This window comes from Bombina bombina, chromosome 4 (genome assembly GCF_027579735.1).
Source record: "Bombina bombina isolate aBomBom1 chromosome 4, aBomBom1.pri, whole genome shotgun sequence".
NCBI classification, from domain to species: Eukaryota; Metazoa; Chordata; class Amphibia; order Anura; family Bombinatoridae; genus Bombina; species Bombina bombina.
In genome coordinates, this window is record NC_069502.1 from 524,494,641 (window position 1) to 524,520,913 (window position 26,273).

Below are 26,273 nucleotides of genomic sequence, written 5' to 3' on the forward strand. Positions count from 1 at the left end.
TATCCTACCAAGAGAGAGATAATAAAATATATTTGAAATCATAATAATAGATATAGTAAACATTATTAAATAAATAAGTAAACAGAGTTATATACTTAAAGGAACACTGAACACTGAACCCACATTTTTTCTTTCATGATTCAGATAGAGCATCAAATTTTAAACAACTTTCTAATTTACTCCTATTATCAATTTTTTCTTCATTCTCTTGCTATCTTTATTTAAAAAGCAGGAATGTGATGCATTGGAGCCGGCCCAGGTTGAGAACCTGGGTTATGCTTGCTTATTGGTGGGTAGATGTAAGCCTCCAATAAGCAAGTTCTATCCATGGTGCTGAACCTAAAATAGGCTGGCTGCTAAGATTTACATTCCTGCTTTTAAAATAAAGATAGCTAGAGTAACAAAGAATAAATGATAATAGGAGTAAATTAGAAAGTTGCTTAAAATGTCATGCTCTATCTGAATCATGAAATAAAACATTTGGGTTCAGTGTCCCTTTAAGAATCTGAAATTGCTTATGCTAACTGTTCAACAAAGGTTGAGAGAACAGTAATGTCAGCCACAGATAAAGCTGAGCTAAAAATATAAACAGTACGTGAATATGCTCTACTAATGTTATATTCAAATTCTAAAGAATCCTGAAAACAAGTACCAATATCCATAGAAATAGTAGTACAGTCCCAAGAGGGAATCAGAATAACCTTCTCTAGAATATAATACAGATAGCATATTGAATAGGAAAAAACCTCAAAAGCAAAAATGTTAAAATGCAGATTTGAAAAGGATTATTAACATACAGCTATATTATGAGTTTTGCGTTATGAGTGAAAAAGCATCGTTATGCGTCATAACGATGCTTTTTCCCTAACGGCGCTATTACAAGTCTTGTCAGAATACCTGTACTGCACACCCTTTTGGCGGTCACGCAACGTCAGTACCGCACTTTTAAAAAAGTCCTTTTTCAATGGGACTCCCATAGTGCCGGTATTACAAGTTTTTCTGTGAGGCCAAAAAGTGAGCAGTATACCCTATACCGACAAGATTCGTACTGCCATCTAAAGTCAGCAGTTATGAGTTTTGCGCTACAAAGCTGTAGCATAAAACTCATAACTAAACTGTTAAAACAGTACACTAACACCCATAAACTACCTATTAATCACTAAACCAAAGCCCTCCCGCATCACAAACACAATAATAAATGTATTAACCCCTATTCCGCCGCTCCCCGATATTGTCGCCACTATAATAAACCTATTAACCCCTAAACCGCCGCACTCCCGCATCGCAAACACTATTTAAGATCATTAACCCCTAATCTGCCGTCCGCCCACACCGCCACAAAAAATAAACCTATTAACCACTAAACCGCAAGCCCCCCACAACCAAATATACTAAAATAAACTATCAACCCCTAAACCTCTGGCCTCCAACATCACTACATAAATATATTAACCCCTAACCCTAATTAAACCCTAAGCCTAAGTCTAACCCTAACACCCCCTAACTTAAATATAATTAAAATAGATCTAAATTAAACTTACAATTATTACCTAAATAACCTATTTAAAACTAAATACATACTTACCTATAAAATAAAACCTAAGCTAGCTACAAAATAATTAATAGTTACATTGTAGCTAGCTTAGGTTTTATTTTTATTTCACAGGTAAGTTTGTATTTATTTAAACTAGGTAGACTAGTTAGTAAATAGTGATTAACTATTTACTAACTACCTAGCTAAAATAAATACAAATTTACCTGTAAAATAAAAGCTAACCTGCCTTACACTAAAACCTAACATTACAATAAAATAAAATAAAATAAATTAAATTAATAAAATATCTACATTACAAAAAAATAAACACTAAATTACACAAAATAAAAAACAAAATAATCAAAAATAAAAACCAATTACTCCTAATCTAATAGCTTGCATTCTATTTGCATTTCCAATCAGCCAATAGAATGCAAGCTCAATCCTATTGGCTGATTGCAACAGCCAATAGGATTTTTTCCCCTTTAATTCCTATTGGCTGATAGAATTCTATCAGCCAATCGGAATGTAAGGGTCACCATCTTGGATGACGTCACTTAAAGGGAAACTTCATTCTTCAGCGGCCATCCGAAGAAGAGGATGTTCAGCGACGGATGTCTTGAAAAGGTTTTGACTGCTATTATGCCTTTAAGTAAATTTACTTGGTCTTTTTAAAATTGTTAAGATTGAATTAATTTTGTTCTGTCCGCACTGGATGTCTTGAAGATGGATCAGACAATCAGGCAATTTCTATTGGAAGAACATAATGTGTCAAAAGTGGAATCAATTTATTAAACCAGGGTCAGAATATTAAGCTACAAAAAAAATAGAAAAAATCTTCCCTAGTGGTAATTGTTATCATTTATGATTGTTTAAATAATTTGCCTAAATGACATCCAAAATGCTATTATATCATTTATCCATTTATGAACATGTGTTGATATATAAAACATTGCCTAAATTAACTTTATTCATTCCCCACCTCTTGAGTCACTAACACAACAGGATTAAACAGGAAGCACCTGGCCGTGTGAATATTAGCACAGCAGTTTCTTAGGACCTGATGATCAAAAACTTGTGGAATGAAAGTAAATTGCTAAAACTATTTGAGTGAAGCATTATATTTGCATATATGTGTGTCTCCTTCACATATAAAACCCTGCATAGCCAGACAAACAGCTCTCAAGCTAAAATGATTCTTTCTAAAATTGTTGAGGGATTATTTTGCAAGCGGACAGCTTTAGATAATTTGTCCCTTAGGCCCTGATATTCAAAACCTCTCTGCTCAAGTGAGATATTCTAAAATTAAATAGTGAAATATTTAAAAGACAGATTTTGCTTTGCTTCACCAAGGGGCATTTTCTGCATTTCTGTATGTTAAAGTGAAGGTAAACTTACCTTCTATTCGATCGAGTATTAGATTTTTTTGGCCCCAATCAATAGGAGTTTAATTCATCATTTTTTTCCATCTTACTGTAAACCAAGATATCACCGTTTTACAAATTCGACCGGCTTTTTTATTTTTTTTGTCTCAACATTTTTAGCTTGTCCAATTGAAAATCGGGACATCCAAGGAGGCGGATGACGTTGGGTGACAGCCGCCTAATGGCCAGATTTTCAATTGGAGAAAATAAAAACGAGATCAAGAAAAAAAAAATGGGTCGAATTTATAAAGCGCTGATAACTATTTATATAGGCAATAACTTTGCTTAAAATAAAATTGAAAGAAATTGATGAATTAAACGCCTTTTGATTGTGGCCAAAAAAAAACCCAAATACTAGATTGAATAGAAGGTAAGTTTACCATCACTTTAAGGAAAGACAAGCCCAGTGCAATAAAGCACTACATGACATGACAGTTCTGCTGCATTTACACTTTGTGCTTTGTTTCATATAAATTTACACTTCAGATTACATTTTATAACATTTAAACTTTGCACTTTCTATTTTGTATTTTATTTTGAATGCAGCAGTGTATTTAGGATTGTGATTTTTCAAATTCTGATTATGCCTTCACAGTTTCTGTGTAACTTAAACAAATTAAGCTCATACTTTGTGTGTGTATATAAATATATATATATATATATATATATATATATATATATATATATATATATATATATATATATATATATATATATATATATATATATGTATACAGGGCTTTTTTGTGGGGGTACTCACCTCTGCAAGCTCATAACAGGTAATATTTGTAATCATCAATAAAATACTGTAGTTTTCATAAGAGGTGGCTGCAAAATACACCTAACATTGTAAATAATGTTGTCCCTTTGCTCTTCTCAAAGTTACTGAGCAGAATTTATCAATTAATAATTAATGAGTACCGGCGCTTTTTCTGTTATATATGTGTGTATCTTTTATATCTTTTTTAATTAAATCTGAAAAACTGCCAGCTTTAGTTTACCAAGAGAGCGTCATTATTTTCTATGGGCCAGATAACCAAACATTATCTAGTTTGGAGACAATATATTGCTGACTTCACAGGGACAGAACTCATTGAAGTTTCAAAGAAAATGGGAGGAACCTGGAAATCCCAGAGAGATGAGAGATGCCTTTTCATAGAAAGCAATGAAGCTCTTTGGGATTCAAAATTTCACAAGGGAGAGAGAAGGTAACTGGAGAACTCTTGGGGTTGATATAAAGGGGTATATTTATTAATGTGCGAATGGACATGATACGATGTAGCGTATCATGTTCACCGCACATCGATAAATGCCGACATCATACGCTGTCGGCATTTATCATTGCACCATCAGTTCTTGTCAACTGCTGGTGCAATGCCGCCTCCTGCAGATTCACGGCCAATCGGCCGCTAGCAGGGGGTGTCAATCAACCCGATCGTATTCGATCGGGTTGATTTCTGTTGGCGGCCTCAGAGCAGGCAGACAAGATATGGAGCAGTGGTCTTTAGACCACTGCTTCATAACTTATGTTTCTATATGGAGCTTGATAAATCTGCCACAAATGCTCTGTTTGCATCAATTTCAAGATAATCTGAAATCTTTTCACTACAATTGAACTTACTTTTATCTTAATTTTAGTATAAATTACGTTTCTGGTAGTTAAAATGATTGTAATGTGAATTTTGAGCAAACTTCACCTGCAAACAGTGAGATCAGTTTGTTTAACCCCTTAATGACCACAGCACTTTTCCATTTTCTGTCCGTTTGGGACCAAGGCTATTTTTGCATTTCTGCAGTGTTTGTGTTGAGCTGTCATTTTCCTCTTACTCATTTACCATATCCACACATATTATATACCGTTTTTCTCGCCATTAAATGGACTTTCTAAAGATACCATTATTTTTATCATATCTTATAATTTACTATAAAAAAATTATAAAATATGAGGAAAAATGGAAAAAAACACACTTTTTCTAACTTTGACCCCCAAAATCTGTTACACATCTACAACCACCAAAAAACACCCATGCTAAATAGTTACTAAATTTTGTCCAGAGTTTAGAAATACCCAATGTTTATATGTTCTTTGCTTTTTTTGCAAGTTATAGGGCCATAAATACAAGTAGCACTTTGCTATTTCCAAACCACTTTTTTTTTTTTAAATTAGCACTAGTTACATTGGGACACTGATATCTTTCAGGAATCCCTGAATATCCCTTGACATGTATATTTTTTTTTTAGTAGACATCCCAAAGTATTGATCTAGGTCAATTTTGGTATATTTCATGCCACCATTTCACCGCCAAATGCGATCAAATAAAAAAAAATCATTCACTTTTTCACAAAGTTTTTCACAATTTTTTTTACAAACTTTAGGTTTCTCACTGAAATTATTTACAAACAACTAGTGCAATTATGGCATAAATAGTTGTAAATTTTTCTCTGGGATCCCCTTTGTTCAAAAATAGCAGACATATATGGCTTTGACGTTGCTTTTTAGTAGAAAAGGAGTGTAGGTGCGCTAAAAGAAGCTGAAGGTAACTGTGAGAAATAATGAGTGTATAAAAAAATCTACTAATCTATTCATGCACCAAGATCGTAGCGGTATTGTGTTGTGAACAAGTAGACCTTACATGTATCTACAAAAATCCTCCCTATAGTAAATAATATCCGTGAATAGCGATATTGTGTTGTGAACCTCAAATAAGTGATATAATAATATGTAACAAGTAGACCTTACAAATATCTACAAAATATATAAGGGGGTCAAATAAATATGTGTATACCAAAAAGTGACTATTAAAACTGCAGATATGTGTCCTTGAGTATTACTTTATATGACACTAGGCAGAATAAGCTTTAAGATAGTGAAATCCTCAATGTTTCATAAGTATATATCCAGGTGATAAATGTGATAAACCAAATAATCACAAGTAGGGGTAAAAACTTATATATTTTATCTAGAGATAGGTCAAAATTACACAATATACATATATGTAATTCTAAAAGGGTCTGTCTAACCCAAACCTATTACAAAGAACACCCAATGGTAGGAAAAAATTATACAAATAACGGGAATGTCTCCCCGATGGTAATGTATAACCTAAAAACTTATTGCATTTAATCTAACAGTGAGTTTATACATAAATGCCACAAATTCTAAAAAGCATACAATAAAATGGTTATTAGTATATGCCTCAAATTAAAAGACCAACATAGCTTCCCTATTTGGGATCCGCAGTGTTCAATGAGCAGTCTGAGATAGCGGTGTAATTTATTTATTTATTTATAAAATAATTTACCAGGAGGGATACATTGAGATTTCTCTCATTTCCAAGTATGTCCTGGGTCCACAAGACATTGCATTGATAACATAGGGTACAATAAAATACAAAAAACAATAATAATACATAATATATGCAATTTTTTTTAACATAGAACAGGTATTTAATCAACCATGACAGGTGCATTCTGTTTTGAGATATGTAGAGAGGGATCTCTTAAAGGATATTAGGCTTGGGGAAGGTTTGAAAGTGTGCGGGAGGTCGTTCCATAATTGTGGTGCTCTGTAGGAAAAGGAGGATCGAGCTGCTTTCTTTTTGTATTGAGGCAAGCTAAATAATGTGCTGGTATTGGATCGGAGGTTATAGGAGGTAGGAATAGCCGGGGAGAGCATTCTGCTCAGGTAGGGTGGGAGCTTCCCAGAAAGGCTCTTAAACACAAGGCAAGAAAGATGGAGTGAGCGTCTGGATTCCAGCGACAGCCAGTTTAGTTCTTTTAGCATGTCACAATGGTGGGTCCTGTAGTTACATTGTAGCATAAAGCGGCAGAACGAGTTATACAATGTATTTAGTTTATTAAGGTGAGTTTGCGGTGCAGGTGCATATACTACGTCCCCGTAATCCATGATAGGCATCAACATTTGCTGTACAATCTTTTCCTTTACAGTAGGGCTGAGGCAGGATTTGATTCTGTACAAGGCACCTAGTTTTGGATAAAGTTTAGATGCAAGTTTTTCTATGTGGAGGCCAAAAGATAGATTGGGGTCTAACAACATACCCAAGTATTTGAAAGAGTGGACTGCGGTCAGCGTGCAATTGGATTTTGTTTTGATGCGTAGATGGGAATTTTGTAATTTGTGTAATTTAGGCCCTGTTCCAAAGATCATTGTGACAGTTTTGTCAGTGTTTAAGAAGAGTTTGTTTTTTGATATCCACTTTTCTACCTCTGTGAATAGGTCTTGAAGCAATGCTTCAAGCTGCGGCAGATCGGAATTGTTTGCATAGATTACCGTGTCGTCTGCGTACATGTGAACAGTTGAGGATTTGCAGACATTAGGCAGATCATTTATAAATAATGTGAATAGCAGGGGGCCGAGAATGGATCCTTGGGGAACACCACACGTGACCGGGAGAGGGAGGGAGTCACTGTCAGAAATGGAGACATATTGTGATCGATCCGATACATATGATCGAAACCAGGTTAGTGGACGATCACCAATACCTGAGTTTTTTAGTTTGAGCAGTAGTATGTCGTGGTCTACTGTGTCAAAGGCCTTTGCAAAGTCAAGGAAAATAGCTTCAGTTAGGTCTCCTTGTTCCATGCCAGTTTGGATGTCGTTGCAAACTTTTAGGAGGGCAGTTGTAGTGGAGTGATTCGGGCAAAAACCTGATTGATCAGGGGTCAGATAGTTATATTGTTGGTAATACTCACATAGTTGCGTATGGAGGCATTTTCTAAGATTTTTGACAATACTGGGAGCAAAGATATGGGACGATAATTAGAAACCAAGGTTAACTCCCCGCTTTTATGGATAGGCACAACTCTTGCAGTTTTCCAAAGTTTGGGTATGTATCCAGACACCAAGGGTTCGTTAATTAGGGTTGTGACGGGTTTAGCAATTGCCGGCGCACTGATCTTCAACAGCATTGCTGGGATTTGATCAGGTCCAGACTGGTTTTTAATTTTTAGATTATTAAGGTGTTTCTTAATGACATTGATGGGTACAGGTCTAAAATTGAACTTCTGTATATTGGGTCTTTGCTGATTTAGTGGGGCCTGATCCACATTTGTAGTTTCAGGATGCGTGTCATTTATTAGTTTGTCAATCAGGGTGGTGGAGCATCTGACAAAATAACTATTAAAGGCATTTGCTACTTCTAAGGGGAGTTGCAGGGTTTGGTTGTCCACATTGACAGTGGGGGGTTGGGAGTGGATTGGTGGATTTTGTAAGTTGTTTATGAGTTTCCAAAACTTTCTAGGGTTTGATATGTTATTGTTCAGATTTTCACAGAAATATTGTGCCTTGGCCAATTTTGTTTGTTTAGTGCATATATTTCGCCATTGTCTATATACACAGTGATCGTTCATAGAGCCTGTATGCTTGAACTTTGACCACAATGAATCCCGAAACTGGTACATTTGAATAAGGTCAGCTGTGAGCCAATTTAAGTGTGCTCCTTTTACTCTCACCTTACGCAGCGGGGCATGCATATTCCAAACTTGTAGGAGTTCAGACTGGAAGAATTCTACTGCAGAATCTAGATCTGGGATTAGGTTTAATCTGTGTCAAGGGAGGTTCTTAATGTCATTTAGAAATGATTGAACGTTAAATTTTTTGAAGGACCTGGTGATTTTAACCTTGGGAGAGGATTTAGTTGCCTTTATTTTGCACACGCAGTACACTAGGCAGTGGTCACTGAAATTGTTAGGGAGAACACCTGCCTCCTGGATTCGGTCGGGAGAAGTGGAGAGAATCCAGTCAAGCAGGGTGTGATTATGGCTTTTGATGTTTATGCGAGTTGGGGAGGAGATTAATTGCATTAGCTGCAAAGATTTAAACAGTGAGCGACAACTATTATTTATTTAGATTCAGCCAATCAATATTAAAATCTCCAAAATCCAAAATTTCACTTTTTGGGTTATGAGCTATACCCTGCACTTAGTGCTTTTGCAAGCAGGGAAATGGTGAGTCTCAACAGAGTGGTATGTTGGTGAAATCATAACCCGGGTTATCACAATGAAAATATAGTCGTTTCACTAATCAACAAATGGAGTTTTCACGACTTGTATATATGGAATAAAAACTGTCACAGAGATCAACAGTCACAGAGATCTCTGTGACTGTTTTTATTCCATATATACAAGTCGTGAAAACTCCATTTGCTGATCAGTGGAATGACTATATTTTCATTGTGATATCCCAGGTTACGATTTCACCAACATACCACTCTGTTGAGACTCACCATTTCCCGGTGCAAAAGCACTAAGTGCAGGGTAACATTGATATACCTTACGAATGGGACTGCTACCTTGACATAACACAATTTGGAGGATACCTACTATAAGCCAATAGCAGCCAATTACACTCTGGAAAATTCGTAGGTGACGTCAGACGCCAAGACACATGCGGCCCTTTCGAGTCACTAGGTAAGAGTAAAGGCGAGTGATTTGTAACGGCTCCGCTTGGAATACGAAGAAGATAAGGTAATTTGATTCCTCCGTAAGAACACCAGTTAGATCCAAGAACTGTAAGTGCCTTCAAGGTATAACATCTGCTGTTTGTAGCATTGAACACAAATAACGAGTTTTGGACTGTTTAATATATTACACCGCTATTTCAGACTGCTCCTTGAACACCGCAGATCCCAAATAGGGAAGTTATGTTGGTCTTTTAATTTGAGGCGTATACTAATAACCATTTTATTGTATGCTTTTTAGAATTTGTGGCATTTATGTATAAACTCACTGTTAGATTAAATGCAATAAGTTTTTAGGTTATATATTACCATCAGGGAGACGCCCCCTTTATTTGTATGATTTTTCCTACCATTGGGTGTTCTTTGTAATAGGTTTGGGTTAGACAGACCCTTTTTAGAATTACATATATGTATATTGTGTAATTTTTGCCTATATCTAGATAAACTATATAAGTTTTTTACCCCTAGTTGTGATTATTTGGTTTATCACATTTATCACCTGGATATATACTTATGAAACATTGAGGATTTCACTATCTTAAAGCTGCTTATTCTGCCTAGTGTCATATAAAGTTATACTCTAGGACACATATCTGCAGTTTTAATAGTCACTTTTTCGTATACACTTATTTATTTGACTCCCTTATATACTCATTCACATAAATTAATTACCATAGGGTGGATTTTGTAGATATTTGTAAGGTCTACTTGTTACATATTATTATATCACTTATTTGAGGTTCACAACACAATATAATAATAATACAGTGACTTGCTACCGTTGATTTCAAACTTCCAGAGAACTTAGGAAGAGAATAGGGTAACATGCCAGAGACGTTAAGAATTACGTAAAGGAATCAACAGTAGCAAGTCACTTCAATGGCATACACTTTACCAACAAGGCCAATCTTTCAGTTCAGGTAATAGATTTAGCTAGCACTTCTGTAAGAGGTGGTAATCAAAACAAAGTCCTAGATAGGAAGGAACTTTTCTGGATTTTAAAACTAAAAACAAGGTCACCATTGGGCATGAATAAGGAGTTCGATATCAGTTATTTCATAGATAATTAGAACCAAAGGGTAATACAAAATATGGCAACTATTAAGCATATAAGCCCCACATATTATTAACATAACCATTATAGACATGTTATATTATACATGATGTTTCTAATATAGGGTGTTGTATTATATTTGCCGTTGTGTTAATTTTCTTCACTTATCTGATAGAATACGGATTACATATTTCTTTTCTTTTCACAAAAAATATGTATTGTATGTTGATATGGGATTAACTAATTTTTTTAACATGTGATTTTTTCTAATATGGTATTTTTTGAATACTTTGAATTTTTTGCATATAGAATTTTTCTGTTTGAGGCATTGTTTTATTGCCCCTTCCACAGAGGTTTAATACCATATCACATTATGTTGTTTCTTGAGGATCAATCTTAATGGATTTCTTAATCCCATATTGAAATCCTGCATTCCTTTCTCCCTGCTACAATGCTCCCTTAAGAACAGAATAACACAGGGGCGTTAGTATGTATTACATATGCTTATTGTTTACTATCATGTATACATACACTTTTTTTGCATTTTGGTAAAACAATCATACATGTTTTAAGGTGTTTAGATACCATTCCAATGTAATCGAAATTTTAATTAGAGTTGTTTTTAATATCACCTTCACAGTGGTTTTTAACTTAGTTCTGGTATAGAAGGAGTTAATTGATTTTCTCTTAGGGTATAAATCATTTGGCTCTGTCCTTACACACTAGTCTATGAGGAAGCACCACTAGGGGGCGCGAAACGCGCCAGACTGTCACTGTCTTTGTCTGCCCTCTGTTTGGGATACACTACTGTTATTTTAAAAGCTTAAATAAAGGTATGTTTTATACGTTTTTTGCCTAACCAAAGAGTGCCTGCTTCCATTTGTTTTTTCATTGTGTAATTTTGACCTATCTCTAGATAAAATATATAAGTTTTTACCCCTACTTGTGATTATTTGGTTTATCACATTTATCACCTGGATATATACTTATGAAACATTGAGGATTTCACTGTCTTAAAGCTTATTCTGCCTAGTGTCATATAAAGTAATACTCAAGGACACATATCTGCAGTTTTAATAGTCACTTTTTGGTATACACATATTTATTTGACCCCCTTATATATTTTGTAGATATTTGTAAGGTCTACTTGTTACATATTATTATATCACTTATTTGAGGTTCACAACACAATATCGCTATTCACGGATATTATTTACTATAGGGAGGATTTTTGTAGATACATGTAAGGTCTACTTGTTCACAACACAATACCGCTACGATCTTGGTGCATGAATAGATTTGTAGATTTTTTATACACTCATTATTTCTCACAGTTACCTTCAGCTTCTTTTAGCGCACCTACACTCCTTTTCTAAAACAGTTCTATACCTCTGAAAAGAAAGAAGGATCTTTTCAAATTGTAGGTGTTTGGTATCTTTAAAACACCCAGTGCACTACTATATCACCATATAGAAACACGCTGCTTTTTAGTAATTAGAAGGCCACTAAATGCCATTGCGCACCACACGTGTATTATGCCCAACAGTGAAGGGGTTAATTAGGGAGCATGTAGGGAGCTTTTTGGGGTAATTTTAGCTTTAGTGTAGTGTAGTAGACAACCCAAAGTATTGATCTAGGCACATTTTGGTATATTTCATACCACCATTTCACCGCCAAATGCGATAAAATAAAAAAAGAACGTAAAATGTTTCCAAATTGTATGTTTCTCACTGAAATCATTTACAAACAGCTTGTGTAATTATGGCACAAATGGTTGTAAATGCTTCTCTGGGATCCCCTTTGTTCCGAAATAGCAGACATATTGTCAGGATAGGTTAAGTCCAGAGTTAGACCCAAATGCTAAAAGGAAGTTAGAATAACACTCTAGCACTGTGAGTATATTCCAGGACCTGACCCTGCGACAGCTGCAATAGTATACTCACAGAAATTAACTGGAAGATGGCACAGCAGGGTCAGGAGAAGAACTTCAGGTAGTTAGGGTAAACCAAAAGAGAAATCCATCAAGCAATAACCGGTAACAAGGAATCAGGCAGGCAGGGGTTAACCAGAAGGATTTGTCAAACAAGCAAAGTCCAGCAATGAGTAATCAGGCTGTTTGGGGTTAAACAGTAGAATGGTCTAGCAAGCAAAGTTCCAGCAGCGTGAGATCAGGCACTGTTAAAAAAGAAAAAGAGAAGAGGCGCCAAATGGTGTGTATCGTTTGAACTTCAGCAGGCCAAGCCCCCAAAAGAATCTTACTTACAAAATTTCCAGCACTTGAGAAGTGCCACAAATGCCTTCTGAACTGTTTGCAGCCGTCCAGCTAGCTGTATTTTACCAGTACTGCTTCAATATTATGCTGTGTGAAACAAAAAACACAAAAGTGCCACAATAGTGTGTATCAGTGTGATCACTACCAATAGCGCATATATTGAAATGTACTCACAGGATATGGGGCACTTGAGAAGTGCCACAAAGACCTCCTGGACACTTATCAGCTGTCCAGCTCACTGCGTTCACCGGTATTCCTCTGGGCTATATTGTTCAGGTCACAATGGCTCCAAAACAGCACCTTGGGATTTACCTTCAGCTAGGTGTACTTATCAGTGCATAAATGGCCAGGAAAATTAAATGCCAAAAATGCCGTGCTACTCGTATAATAAAAAATGTTTATTAAAAACAATGTTACACAACGCGTTTCCCGGTTTCTAAGACCGCTTCCTCAGGTGTATATTTAGATACAAAGTAGCAAAGTTTTATAGCCCCTGTCGGCATCTACCCCGACCCAGGGCGCATGCGTGAGCAACTTCAGGTCCGTTAGCCAATCAGTGCCTTCGAAAAACCAACTGAAAGTTGATAGGTTACTATCAAGGGGCTTGGTTTGTTATGCCTCTATCTATCGTATGTATAAAGGGAATAAAATCAGCTTCCAATGTGCATTAGTGGGGTTTAAAGTTGTAAATAAACACATCATGCGTGTCATTGGTTACGTTATAATGGCTAAGTATTACCTAGACTGTTAATTCGCCCCATTTTTCAGTATTTTTCGAAGTTATTGAGATTGGACTAAAGATCGTTGTTGATCAGGCAGTTTGGGGTTAAACAGTAGAATGGTCAAACAAGCAAAGTTCCAGCAGCGTGTAATCAGGCAGTATGGGGTTAAACAGTAGAATGGTCAAACAAGCAAAGTTCCAGCAGCGTGTAATCAGGCAGTATGGGGTTAAACAGTAGAATGGTCAAACAAGCAAAGTTCCAGCAGCGTGTAATCAGGCAGTATGGGGTTAAACAGTAGAATGGTCAAACAAGCAAAGTTCCAGCAGCGTGTAATCAGGCAGTATGGGGTTAAACATTAGAATGGTCAAACAAGCAAAGTCCAGCAACGTATTATCCAGGCAGTATGAGGTTAAACAGAGAAATGTCCAAACAAGCAATAGTCCAGATAACAGGAATCAGGCAGGAAGGGTTAAGCGGGTTAGGAGTTAAACAAGCCAGCAATTCTTGATTGAAACAAGTAATCCAAAAGTTACTTACAAGTCAGGAATAGAACAAACAGGCCCCGAGGTGAGGAGACGCCGGAATAAGAAGGCCCAATGACGTCAGCAGAAGGGGCCGAGGGGAACAGGGTTGCATAGCAACCAAGAAAGCGCTACCGCGCTGTCAAAGAGAAAAGGAAGCGATCAGCAGCTGAGCTGAGCGATCGCGACACTGTAAAAAAAGTGCTATGAAATGCCAGTGGCACCTCAGCCCCCTCATCTAAGAAGCCTAAAAAAAAATATTGTTATATTTCAGCATAAATCTTGTCCTCTGTTATTTACCATATAATTGTCATCCACATCCATGTGAGGGCTGTTTTAGTACATATAATAAGGCCTGGGTGGAAATGGCCCAAAAAAGGTAATATCATCATGTTTAGGACATATTCATGTTCTATAAACCACATCACAAAGTTATTCTGAGAACTAAAAGGGTGCAAACGTACTACACAAATATTTGGGGGATGCCAGTAAAATGCCTACTGTTGGTAGACTTTATTTGTTGGCTGGAGTGCTTATGCATAAGACAATGGTTTTGAACACTATTAGTTAAAAAAAGGAATTTTAACTCGCTGCAGGATGCATTTTTATAGCATTTCCTGCATTTTGATAGCACTTCCTTCTCCCCGGGGAGAAGGAAATGCTATAAAAATGCATCCTGCAGCGAGTTAAAATTCCTTTTTTTTAACTAATAGTGTTCCACATCACATAGTTGTGTATGAAGGCTACATATAGTGATATTCAATTATAAGATGTAAATCAAGGTTTATCACATCCAATAGAAATTGACCCATGTGCAGGGATAGGCACAAGCCAAGGCTGTGGCAGACATTTTCTAAGGTAAAGACCTTTAGTGAAGGACACCTTGCCTAACCCTGCACATGGGTATATATATCTAAATAATAATGTTTTTACAGAAGGTGTGAACATAAGGTATAAACATCCATTTTCATTCTTCTAAATGATAGTCAATAAATCATAGTGACCAAAACATGTATTAAACTAATGATATATTTTCAGTAATTAGGGTGGTTAAGGGAATGGGGGTGGGATGTAGTAGTTTCACTTACATGCAGTGGTAATTCGATGGCCAGCTGCAGCAGGGGCAGCACCATGACCAGGGACCTCAGCAGCAACTATAGAATCAGCATGTGTAGACGGAACAACAGGGGATTGTAGCGCTTCCAGCACCACTTGTGCACAATGATGCACCCTTGTGCCCAATGATGCACCCCTTGTGCCCAATGATGCACCCCTTGTGCCCAATGATGCACCCCTTGTGCCCAATGATGCCCCCTTGTGCCCAATGATGCACCCCTTGTGCCCAAGGATGCACCCCTTGTGCCCCATGATGCACCCCTTGTGCCCAATGATGTACCCTTGTGCCCAAGGATGCACCCTTGTGCCCCATGATGCACCCCTTGTGCCCCATGATGCACCCCTTTGTGATTGGATTGACACACTTGCAGGGGCAGGAATAATAAATGCTTTGAAGAGGTTAACTATTTGTGATCAAGCTGCTGATATGTATGTTGTTAAGCATGCATTTGTTAGGCCTTCAGAGAGTTACGTTGGTTTCTAAGTCAGTGCAAGGGTTGCTGCGCCTGCAATTTGTGGCGAGATGAGAATGGAGTAGATTTTCTGAAATCTGCGCGTGTAAGTCCTTACGCTGTATATTGAATTCCAAACTGCACGTGTTTTGTATGTCAGTCTATGGGCCAAAAAACTATGGGTGAAGGCAGAAATATACGCGCGTAACTTCTAAGTTACGCCGTATATAGGATACCAAACCTGCGCAAAATTTGGCGTCGCCGGCTTTTGCGGGTGACGATTTATATTGGATCGAGGCCCAGACATGCTCAAGAAATATCAGTGTCCAGCCCAGTAGCTTGGATTGTCTCGTATACTGAACAATTACAAAATGTTATTGTTTACTGAGAGTACACTTCCTATTTTGTACTTCAAACACAACTTTAAATTTGTAGTTTGAAATTATGATTTTTACCTTGTACTGTTAGTACAGTTTTACTTTGTACTTTTAATACACATTTTCATTCTTTGCTTATGCATCATATTAAAAAAAAAGGCCCCACCTTCACATTCAGACAGTTTGGAAAAGCGCCTTAGCAACCTACTCTGACTAAAGTTAAAATTTGACTTTTAGGAAACCTGTGAATGACCCTCTCATAATAACAGATCCTTTTAGATAATCTCTTTAAAGAGATTAGTTTTTCAGATATGGTTCCATAGAATTTTATACAGGGAGTGCAGAATTATTAGGCAAGTTGTATTTTTGAGGATTAATTTTATTATTGAACAACAACCATGTTCTCAATTAACCCAAAAAACTAATTAATATCAAAGCTGAATAGTTTTGGAAGTAGTTTTTAGTTTGTTTTTAGTTATAGCTATTTTAGGGGGATATCTGTGTGTGCAGGTGACTATTACTGTGCATAATTATTAGGCAACTTAACAAAAAACAAATATATACCCATTTCAATTATTTATTTTTACCAGTGAAACCAATATAACATCTCAACATTCACAAATATACATTTCTGACATTCAAAAACAATACAAAAACAAATCAATGACCAATATAGCCACCTTTCTTTGCAAGGACACTCAAAAGCCTGCCATCCATGGATTCTGTCAGTGTTTTGATCTGTTCACCATCAACATTGCGTGCAGCAGCAACCACAGCCTCCCAGACACTGTTCAGAGAGGTGTACTGTTTTCCCTCCTTGTAAATCTCACATTTGATGATGGACCACAGGTTCTCAATGGGGTTCAGATCAGGTGAACAAGGAGGCCATGTCATTAGATTTTCTTCTTTTATACCCTTTCTTGCCAGCCACGCTGTGGAGTACTTGGACGCGTGTGATGGAGCATTGTCCTGCATGAAAATCATGTTTTTCTTGAAGGATGCAGACTTCTTCCTGTACCTCTGCTTGAAGAAGGTGTCTTCCAGAAACTGGCAGTAGGACTGGGAGTTGAGCTTGACTCCATCCTCAACCCGAAAAGGCCCCACAAGCTCATCTTTGATGATACCAGCCCAAACCAGTACTCCACCTCCACCTTGCTGGCGTCTGAGTCGGACTGGAGCTCTCTGCCCTTTACCAATCCAGCCACGGGCCCATCCATCTGGCCCATCAAGACTCACTCTCATTTCATCAGTCCATAAAACCTTAGAAAAATCAGTCTTGAGATATTTCTTGGCCCAGTCTCAGCTTGTGTGTCTTGTTCAGTGGTGGTCGTCTTTCAGCCTTTCTTACCTTGGCCATGTCTCTGAGTATTGCACACCTTGTGCTTTTGGGCACTCCAGTGATGTTGCAGCTCTGAAATATGGCCAAACTGGTGGCAAGTGGCATCTTGGCAGCTGCACGCTTGACTTTTCTCAGTTCATGGGCAGTTATTTTGCGCCTTGGTTTTTCCACACGCTTCTTGCGACCCTTCTGACTATTTTGAATGAAACGCTTGATTGTTCGATGATCACGCTTCAGAAGCTTTGCAATTTTAAGAGTGCTGCATCCCTCTGCAAGATATCTCACTATTTTTGACTTTTCTGAGCCTGTCAAGTCCTTCTTTTGACCCATTTTGCCAAAGGAAAGGAAGTTGCCTAATAATTATGCACACCTGATATAGGGTGTTGATGTCATTAGACCACACCCCTTCTCATTACAGAGATGCACATCACCTAATATGCTTAATTGGTAGTAGGCTTTCAAGCCTATACAGCTTGGAGTAAGACAACATGCATAAAGAGGATGATGTGGTCAAAATACTAATTTGCCTAATAATTCTGCACTCCCTGTATATAAAAGGCTACTGTGTGTATAGGTTATTATTATATTACTTTGCTATTTCTGACCCATGTATATTTTATTTTTTATGCACCTTTAGTGAGTTATCTGACTATTATGCCTTATAATGTGTTTTAGGTTACCAAACGGAACTAACCTACCAAAGGGAGGATGGGTCTTTTAGTGCATTTGGAAGCATCGATCCTTCTGGAAGTACATGGTACAGCTGTAGTATTCTCTACTTTTTTACTATTTAGAGGCACAGTAAACACCTTGTAATTACAAGACATTTTGTTGTGTTTCTATAGACATTTCTATCAGCCAAATCTAAACTTTTATAGAACAAATTAACATAATTTTTACTGCATTTGTTTTTCAATAGCCAAACTACACCCACAATTTGTCTTATTTGGAAAAGCCAATCTGGGCTTGAGTCTGCAGACAACAAGGCTACTCACTGTCATAAAGTTAGTATGAAATGCATTGTTTCCCAATTTTTTAGCAGCTAACGCCAACTATGGACAGATAGGTAACAGTGTTAGCCTTGCAAAGTCAGCATGGTGCTTTTTGAGTTTTAAGAATTAAAAAAATTCACAATATTCAGAGCTCAATTACAAATAATTAATAAATAATAAAAATGTATTGTAAAGTTATTTCATAATGCATAACTAAACTTTTTTATATATTAATAATCTCAAGGTGTTTTCTGTCTCTTTAATCTTTATTTCTTATTTAAAATTGTTACTTCCTAAATATTAGTATTGAAAAATATACAGTTTAATTCAAATATTACTAAATCATTATTAACCAAAACTATTTTCAAAATAACGATGACCTATATTATATATATATATATATATATATATATATATATATAAACACACACACACAATACGCATTATAATCTGTATATGCTTTAAAGTATCTGTTGATTTAGAAGCTTTTTACATGCACACAACAAATTATTTAGAATGTTGTAATGAACCTTCTTAGAAATGGAAAATCAAATTAATCAAACCTTTACAAAGAAGTAAACTAGCTTTCTCTTGTAAGGTGTATCCAGTCCACGGATCATCCATTACTTGTGGGATATTCTCATTCCCAACAGGAAGTTGCAAGAGGACACCCACAGCAGAGCTGTAATATAGCTCCTCCCCTAACTGTCATAGCCAGTCATTCTCTTGCAACTCTCAACAAGCTAGGATGTTGTAGGAGAGAGTGGTTAAATATAGTTAGTTTATTTTCTTCAATCAAAATTTTGTTATTTTTAAATAGTACCGGAGTTGTGCTATTTTATCTCAGGCAGTAAATAGAAGAAGAATCTGCCTGAGGTTTCTATGATCTTAGCAGGTTGTAACTAAGATCCATTGCTATTCTCACATATGTCTGAGGGGATTACACAGATGAGGTAACTTCAGCGAGAGAATGGCGTGCAGTTTATTCTGCTATCAGGTATGTGCAGTTATAATTTTTTCTAGAGATGGAAAACACTAGAAAATGCTGCTGATACCGGATTAATGTAAGTTAAGCCTGAATACAGTGTTTTAATAATGACTGGTATCATGCTTACTCCCAGGGGTAATACCCTTATGATATTGCAATATAAACGTTTGCTGGCATGTTTAATTGTTTTTATATATGCATTGGTGATAAAACTTTATTGGGGCCTAGTTTTTTCCACATGGCTGGCTTAAATTTTGACTAGAAACAGTTTTACTGAGGCTTTCCACTGTTATAGTATAAAAGTTACAGTTGGTGCAGTTAAAATTACAAACTGTGACATCCAGCTTCCCTCAGGAGTCCCCTGTATGCTATAGGACATCTCTAAAGGGCTCAAAGGCTTTCCAAAGTCGTTTATTGGGGAAGGTAGGACCACAGCTTGCTGTGGCAGTTGGTTGTGACTGTTAAAAAAAAAAAAAAAAAAGTCTATTTCGTTTTTTGGATCCGTTTTTTGAACTAAGGGGTTAATCATCCATTTGCAAGTGGATGCAATGCTCTGCTAGCCTATTACATACACTGTAAAAATTTCGTTTGATTTACTGCATTTTTTCACTGTTTTTCAAATTCTGACAAAATTTGTTTCTCTTAAAGGCACAGTACTGTTTTTTATATTTGCTTGTTAACTTGATTTAAAGTGTTTTCCAAGCTTGCTAGTCTCATTGCTAGTCTGTATAAACATGTCTGACATAGAAGAAACTCCTTGTTCATTATGTTTAAAAGCCATGGTGGAACCCCCTCTTAGAATGTGTACCAAATGTACTGATTTCATTTTATGCAATAAAGATCATATTCTGTTTTTAAAAAAATTATCACCAGAGGAATCTGACGAGGGGAAAGTTATGCCGACTAACTCTCCCCACGTGTCAGACCCTTTGACTACCGCCCAAGGGACTCACGCTCAAATGGCGCCAAGTACATCTAGGGAGCCCATAGCGTTTACTTTACAAGACATGGCGGCAGTCATGGATAATACACTGTCAGCGGTATTAGCCAGACTACCTGAACTTAGAGGTTAGCGAGATAGCTCTGGGGTGAGACAAAATGCAGAGCATACTGACGCTTTAAGAACCATGTCTGATACTGCCTCACAATATGCAGAAGCTGAGGAAGGAGAGCTTCAGTCAGTAGGTGATGTTAATGACTCAGGAAAGATACATGATTCTAATATTTCTACATTTAAATTTAAGCTTGAACACCCCCGCGTGTTACTTAGGGAGGTTTTAGCTGCTCTGAATGACTGTGATACCATTGCAGTGCCAGAGAAATTTTGTAGACTGGATTAATGCTTTGCAGTGCCGGTGTGTACTGATGTTTTTCCAATACCTAAAAGGTTTACAGAAATTATTAATAAGGAATGGGATAGACCAGGTGTGCCGTTCTCTTCCCCTCCTATTTTTAGAAAAATGTTTTCTAATAGACGCCACCACATGATACTTATGGCAGACAGTCCCTAAGGTGGAGGGAGCAGTTTATACTCTAGCAAAGCGTACTACTATCCCTGTCGAGGACAGTTGTGCTTTTTTAGAGCCAATGGATAAAAAATTAGAAGGTTACCTTAAGAAAATATTTATTCAACAAGGTTTTATCCTACAGCCCATTGCATGCATTGCCCCTGTCACTGCTGCTGCGGCGTACTGGTTTGAGTCTCTGGAAGAGGCTTTACAGGTAGAGACTCCATTGGATGACATACTTGGCAAACTTAGAGCACTTAAGCTAGCCAATTATTTTATTTATGATGCCATTGTTCATTTGAATAAACTAACGGCTAAGAATTCTGGTTTTGCTATACAGGCGCGCAGAGCGCTATGGCTTAAATCATGGTCAGCTGACGTGACTTTAAAATCTAAGCTACTTAACATTCCCTTCAAGGAGATTATCGCTGATATCACGGGAGGAAAAGGTTGTGCCCTTCCTCAGGACAGGTCCAAATCTAGGGCCAAACAGTCTAATTTTCGTGCCTTTCGAAACTTCAAGGTAGGTGCGGCATCAACTTCCTCTAATAATAAACAAGAGGGAACTTTTGCTCAATCCAAGACGGTCTGGAGACCAAACCAGACCTGGAAAAAAGGTAAGCAGGTCAAAAAGCCTGCTGCTGCCTCTAAGACAGCATGAAGGAACGACCCCCTATCCGGTAACGGATCTAGTAGGGGGCAGACTTTCACTCTTCGCCCAGGCATGGGCAAGAGATGTTCAGGATCCCTGGGCGTTGGAAATTATATCCCAGGGATATCTTCTGGACTTCAAAGCTTACCCCCAAAAGGGAGATTTCACCTTTCACAATTATCTGCAAACCAGATAAAGAGTGAGGCATTCTTACACTGTGTACGAGACCTCCTAGTTATGGGAGTGATCCATCCAGTTCCAAAGGAGGAACAGGGTTTTTACTCAAATCTGTTTGTGGTTCCCAAAAAAGAGGGAACCTTCAGACCGATTTTGGATCTAAAGATCTTAAACAAATTCCTCAAAGTTCCGTCGTTGAAGATGGAAACTATTCGTACCATCCTACCACTGATCCAGGAGGGTCAATATATGACTACAGTGGATCTAAAGGATGATTATCTTCACATTCCGATACACAAAGATCATCATCGGTTTCTCAGGTTTGCCTTTCAAGACAGGCATTACCAGTTGTAGCTTTTCCCTTTGGATTAGCTACAGCCCCAAGAATCTTTACAAAGGTTCTAGGGTTGCTTTTGGCGGTCCTAAGGCCGCGGGGCATAGCAGTAGCCCCTTATTTAGACGACATCCTGATACAGGCGTCAAACTTCCAAATTGCCAAGTCTCATACGGACGTAGTACTGGCATTTCTGAGGTCGCATGGGTGGAAAGTTAACGAGGAAAAGTGTTCTCTATCCCCACTCACAAGAGTTTCCTTTCTTGGGACTCTGATAGATTCTGTAGAAATGAAAATTTACCTTGACGGAGTCCAGGTTATCAAAGCTTCTAAATTCCTGTTGGGTTCTTCATTCCATTCCGCGCCCTTTGGTGGCTCAGTGTATGGAAGTAATCAGCTTAATGGTAGCGGCAATGCACATAGTGCCGTTTGCACGCTTACATCTCAGACCGCTGCAACTATGCAGGCTCAGTCAGTGGAGCGGGGATTACACAGATTTGGCCCCTCAACTGAATCTGGACCAAGAGACCAGGGATCCTCTTCCCTGATGGCTATCTCGGGTCCATCTGTCCAAAGGTATGACCTTCGCAGGCCAGATTGGACTATTGTAACAACAAATGCCAGCCTTCTAGGTTGGGGTGCAGTCTGGAACTCCCTGGAGGCTCAGGGATCATGGACTCAGGAGGAGTCTCTCCTTCCAATAAATATTCTGGAACTAAGAGCGATATTCAAGGCTCTTCAGGTTTGGCCTCAGTTAGCAACTCTGAGGTACATCAGATTTCAGTCGGTCAACATCACGACTGTAGCTTACATCAACCATTGAGGGGGAACAAGAAGTTCCCTAGAGATGTTAGAAGTTTCAAAAATAATTCACTGGGCAGAGATTCACTCTTGCCACCTATCAGCTATCCATATCCCAGGTGTAGAGCACTGGGAGGCGGATTTTCTAAGTCGTCAGACTTTTCATCCGGGAGAGTGGGAACTCCATCCGGAGGTATTTGCACAACTGATTCTCCGTTGGGGCAAACCAGAACTGGATCTCATGGCGTCTCGCCAGAACGCCAAGCTTCCGTGTTACGGATCCAGGTCCAGGGATCCCAAGGCGACACTGATAGATACTCTAGCAGCGCCCTGGTCTTTCAACCTGGCTTATGTGTTTCCACTGTTTCCTCTGCTCCCTCGACTGATTGCCAAGATCAAGCAGGAGAGAGCATCGGTGATTCTGATAGCACCTGCGTGGCCACGCAGGACCTGGTATGCAGATCTAGTGGACATGTCATCCTTTCCACCATGGTCTCTGCCTCTGAGACAGGACCTTCTACTTCAGGGTCCTTTCAACCATCCAAATCTAATTTCTCTGAGCCTGGAGATTGAATGCTTGATTTTATCAAAGCGTGGCTTCTCCGAGTCAGTTATTGATACCTTAATACAGGCACGAAAGCCTGTCACCAGGAAAATTTACCATAAGGTATGGCGTAGATATCTTTATTGGTGTGAATCCAAAGGTTACTCATGGAGTAAGGTCAGGATTCCTAGGATTTTATCTTTTCTCCAAAAAGGTTTGGAAAAAGGATTGTCAGCTAGTTTCTTAAAGGGACAGATTTTTGCTCTGTCTATTCTTTTGCACTAGCGTCTGGCAGATGTTCCAGATGTTCAGGCATTTTGTCAGGCTTTAGTTTGAATCAAGCCTGTGTTTAAACCTGTTGCTCCACCATGGAGCTTAAACTTGGTTCTTAAGGTTCTTCAAGGAGTTCCGTTTGAACCTCTTCATTCCATAGATATCAAACTTTTATCTTGGAAAGTTCTTTTTATTTTTTTTTTGGTAGCTATTTCCTCGGCTCGTAGAGTCTCTGAGCTATCTGCCTTACAATGTGATTCTCCTTATCTGATTTTTCATACAGATAAGGTAGTCCTGCGTACCAAACCTGGGTTCTTACCTAAGGTGGTATCTAACAAGAATATCAATCAAGAGATTGTGGTTCCATCCTTGTGTTACACAATGTGGACGTGGTCTGTGCTTTAAAGTTTTACTTACAAGCTACTAAAGATTTTCATCAAACATCTGCTTTGTTTGTTGTCTACTCTGGACAGAGGAGAGGTCAAATGGCTTTGGCAACCTCTTTTTCTTTTTGGCTAAGAAGCTTAATCCGCTTAGCCTATGAGACTGCTGGACAGCAGCCTCCTGAAAGGATTACAGCTCATTCCACTAGAGCTGTGGCTTCCACTTGGGCCTTTAAAAATGAGGCTTCTGTTGAACAGATTTGCAAGGCGGCGACTTGGTCTTCGCTTCATACTTTTTTAAAATTTTACAAATTTGATACTTTTGCTTCTTCGGAGGCTATATTTGGGAGAAAGGTTTTACAGGCAGTGGTTCCTTCCATTTAAGTTCCTGCCTTGTCCCTCCCTTCATCCGTGTACTTTATCTTTGGTATTGGTATCCCACAAGTAATGGATGATCCGTGGACTGGATACACCTTACAAGAGAAAACACAATTTATGCTTACCTGATAAATTTATTTCTCTTGTGGTGTATCCAGTCCACGGCCCGCCCTGTCATTTTAAGGCAGGTAATTTTTAAATTTAAACTACAGTAACCACTACACCCTATGGTTCCTCCTTTCTCGGCTTGTTTTTGGTCGAATGACTGGCTATGACAGTTAGGGGAGGAGCTATATTACAGCTCTGCTGTGGGTGTCCTCTTGCAACTTCCTGTTGGGAATGAGAATATCCCACAAGTTATGGATGATCCGTGGACTGGATACACCACAAGAGAAATACATTTATCAGGTAAGCATAGATTGTGTTATCTCTTAACAAAAAAATGTTCCATTTCTGCAGGGTTGTTAATTTGAAAAACATTCTAAAAATTGGTAGCTGATTATAAAATATTTTTGTCCAATTAGTCCAATGGTTAAGACCATTACATTGCAGAAAAGTAAAAACTGTCATTTTCCGAGTTTTAAATGTTTCATAAATCATTGCAAATTTTGCAGTAATTTCACGTATAAATAGATGTTTTATATCTCTGTACTGAAAGATTTATAAATGGCAAATACATAATGATCTATAAAATAATCAGATAACTATTTTTTTCTTTTTTCAAAGGTTATCTGCATTTGTTCTAAGCTGTTTCTTAAGAGCACGTTCTTATATATTGGTTGACCCAGGGGTGCTGCACAAAACACTTACATGGATTCTTAAGCACCAAAAGAAAAGTGGTGAATTTTGGGAACCAGGAAGAGTTATAAATAAGCAGATCCAAGGAGGTGTTAACAGCCCTATTATTTTGACTGCCTATATAATGTCATCCCTCACTGAATATACAGGACTTATGGTAATGTAGCATATTATCTGTATTTTTTTTTTTATTCAAAATGTTCAGTTACGATACCATTTGAATGAAGTACACTTTGCTAACAATTTACTTCCAGTGCATAGCTCTTAACACCTGCTAAAATCAAAATCACACTACTTATAAGTTAAAGGGTCATAGAGGAATATTTCTTTTTTTTAAAAAGACCGCTGCTCCATAACTTGTCTGCCTGCTCTGAGGCGGCAGACAGAAATCAACCCGATCGAATACGATCGGGTTGATTGACACCCCCTTCTAGCGGCCGATTGGCCGCGAATCTGCAGGGGGCAGCATTGCACCAGCAGTTCATAAGAACTGCTTGTGCAATTATAAATGCGACAGCGTATGCAGAAAATAGCAAAGTTTCGGGCCCATCTGACCCATGACTAAGGGTCAGATAGGCCCGAAACGTTGTTATTTTCTGTCTTCATGTCACTGTAAATAAAGTCTATACCTTGATAAGTTGGTGGTGCTGACGTAATGTCTCACTCTTGAATTTTGTTCTATGTATGAGAGGTGTGTAGGACCCTCTGACGTACGGGCACCTCAGAAAGACAAAGTCTTGACAAACTTTTCTAAAACTCCTCTACCTGTGCTGGATCTTCCATTGCGTTTTGTACACATATATATATATATATATATATATATATAATGTTCAGTAGGGCCGGCACTTTGATTCACTTTACAATAACCAGAGTTCGGTGCATCTAAAGATTAATATGTCAAATAAAGGACTGCACTCGCTGGATTTCAAATGTGAGAATTCAATTTAATTTGTACATATTAAATTGAATTCTAACGTTTGAAATCCAGTGAGTGCGGCCCTTTATTTGGCATATATATATTACTGACACTATACATTTCAAGGACACTTAGCTTCCACTGTGATTATTTTCTCACTATATTATTTATTGGTAATTTGCCTGATATTACCATTATCACAGTGTTCACTGCAGTTGTCCTTAAAGGAACTGACCAAT

At 37.9% G+C, this 26,273-nt stretch overlaps 1 protein-coding gene across 1 annotated transcript in view; it reads left to right on the forward strand.

Moving 5' to 3' along the window:
- CD109 (CD109 molecule) overlaps positions 1 to 26,273 on the forward strand; it is a 401,861-nt gene that overhangs the window by 277,009 nt on the left and 98,579 nt on the right. Inside the window, 2 exon segments of the mRNA XM_053710442.1 lie at positions 17,966 to 18,047; positions 25,047 to 25,275. Coding sequence (XP_053566417.1) covers positions 17,966 to 18,047; positions 25,047 to 25,275 — 311 coding nt within the window.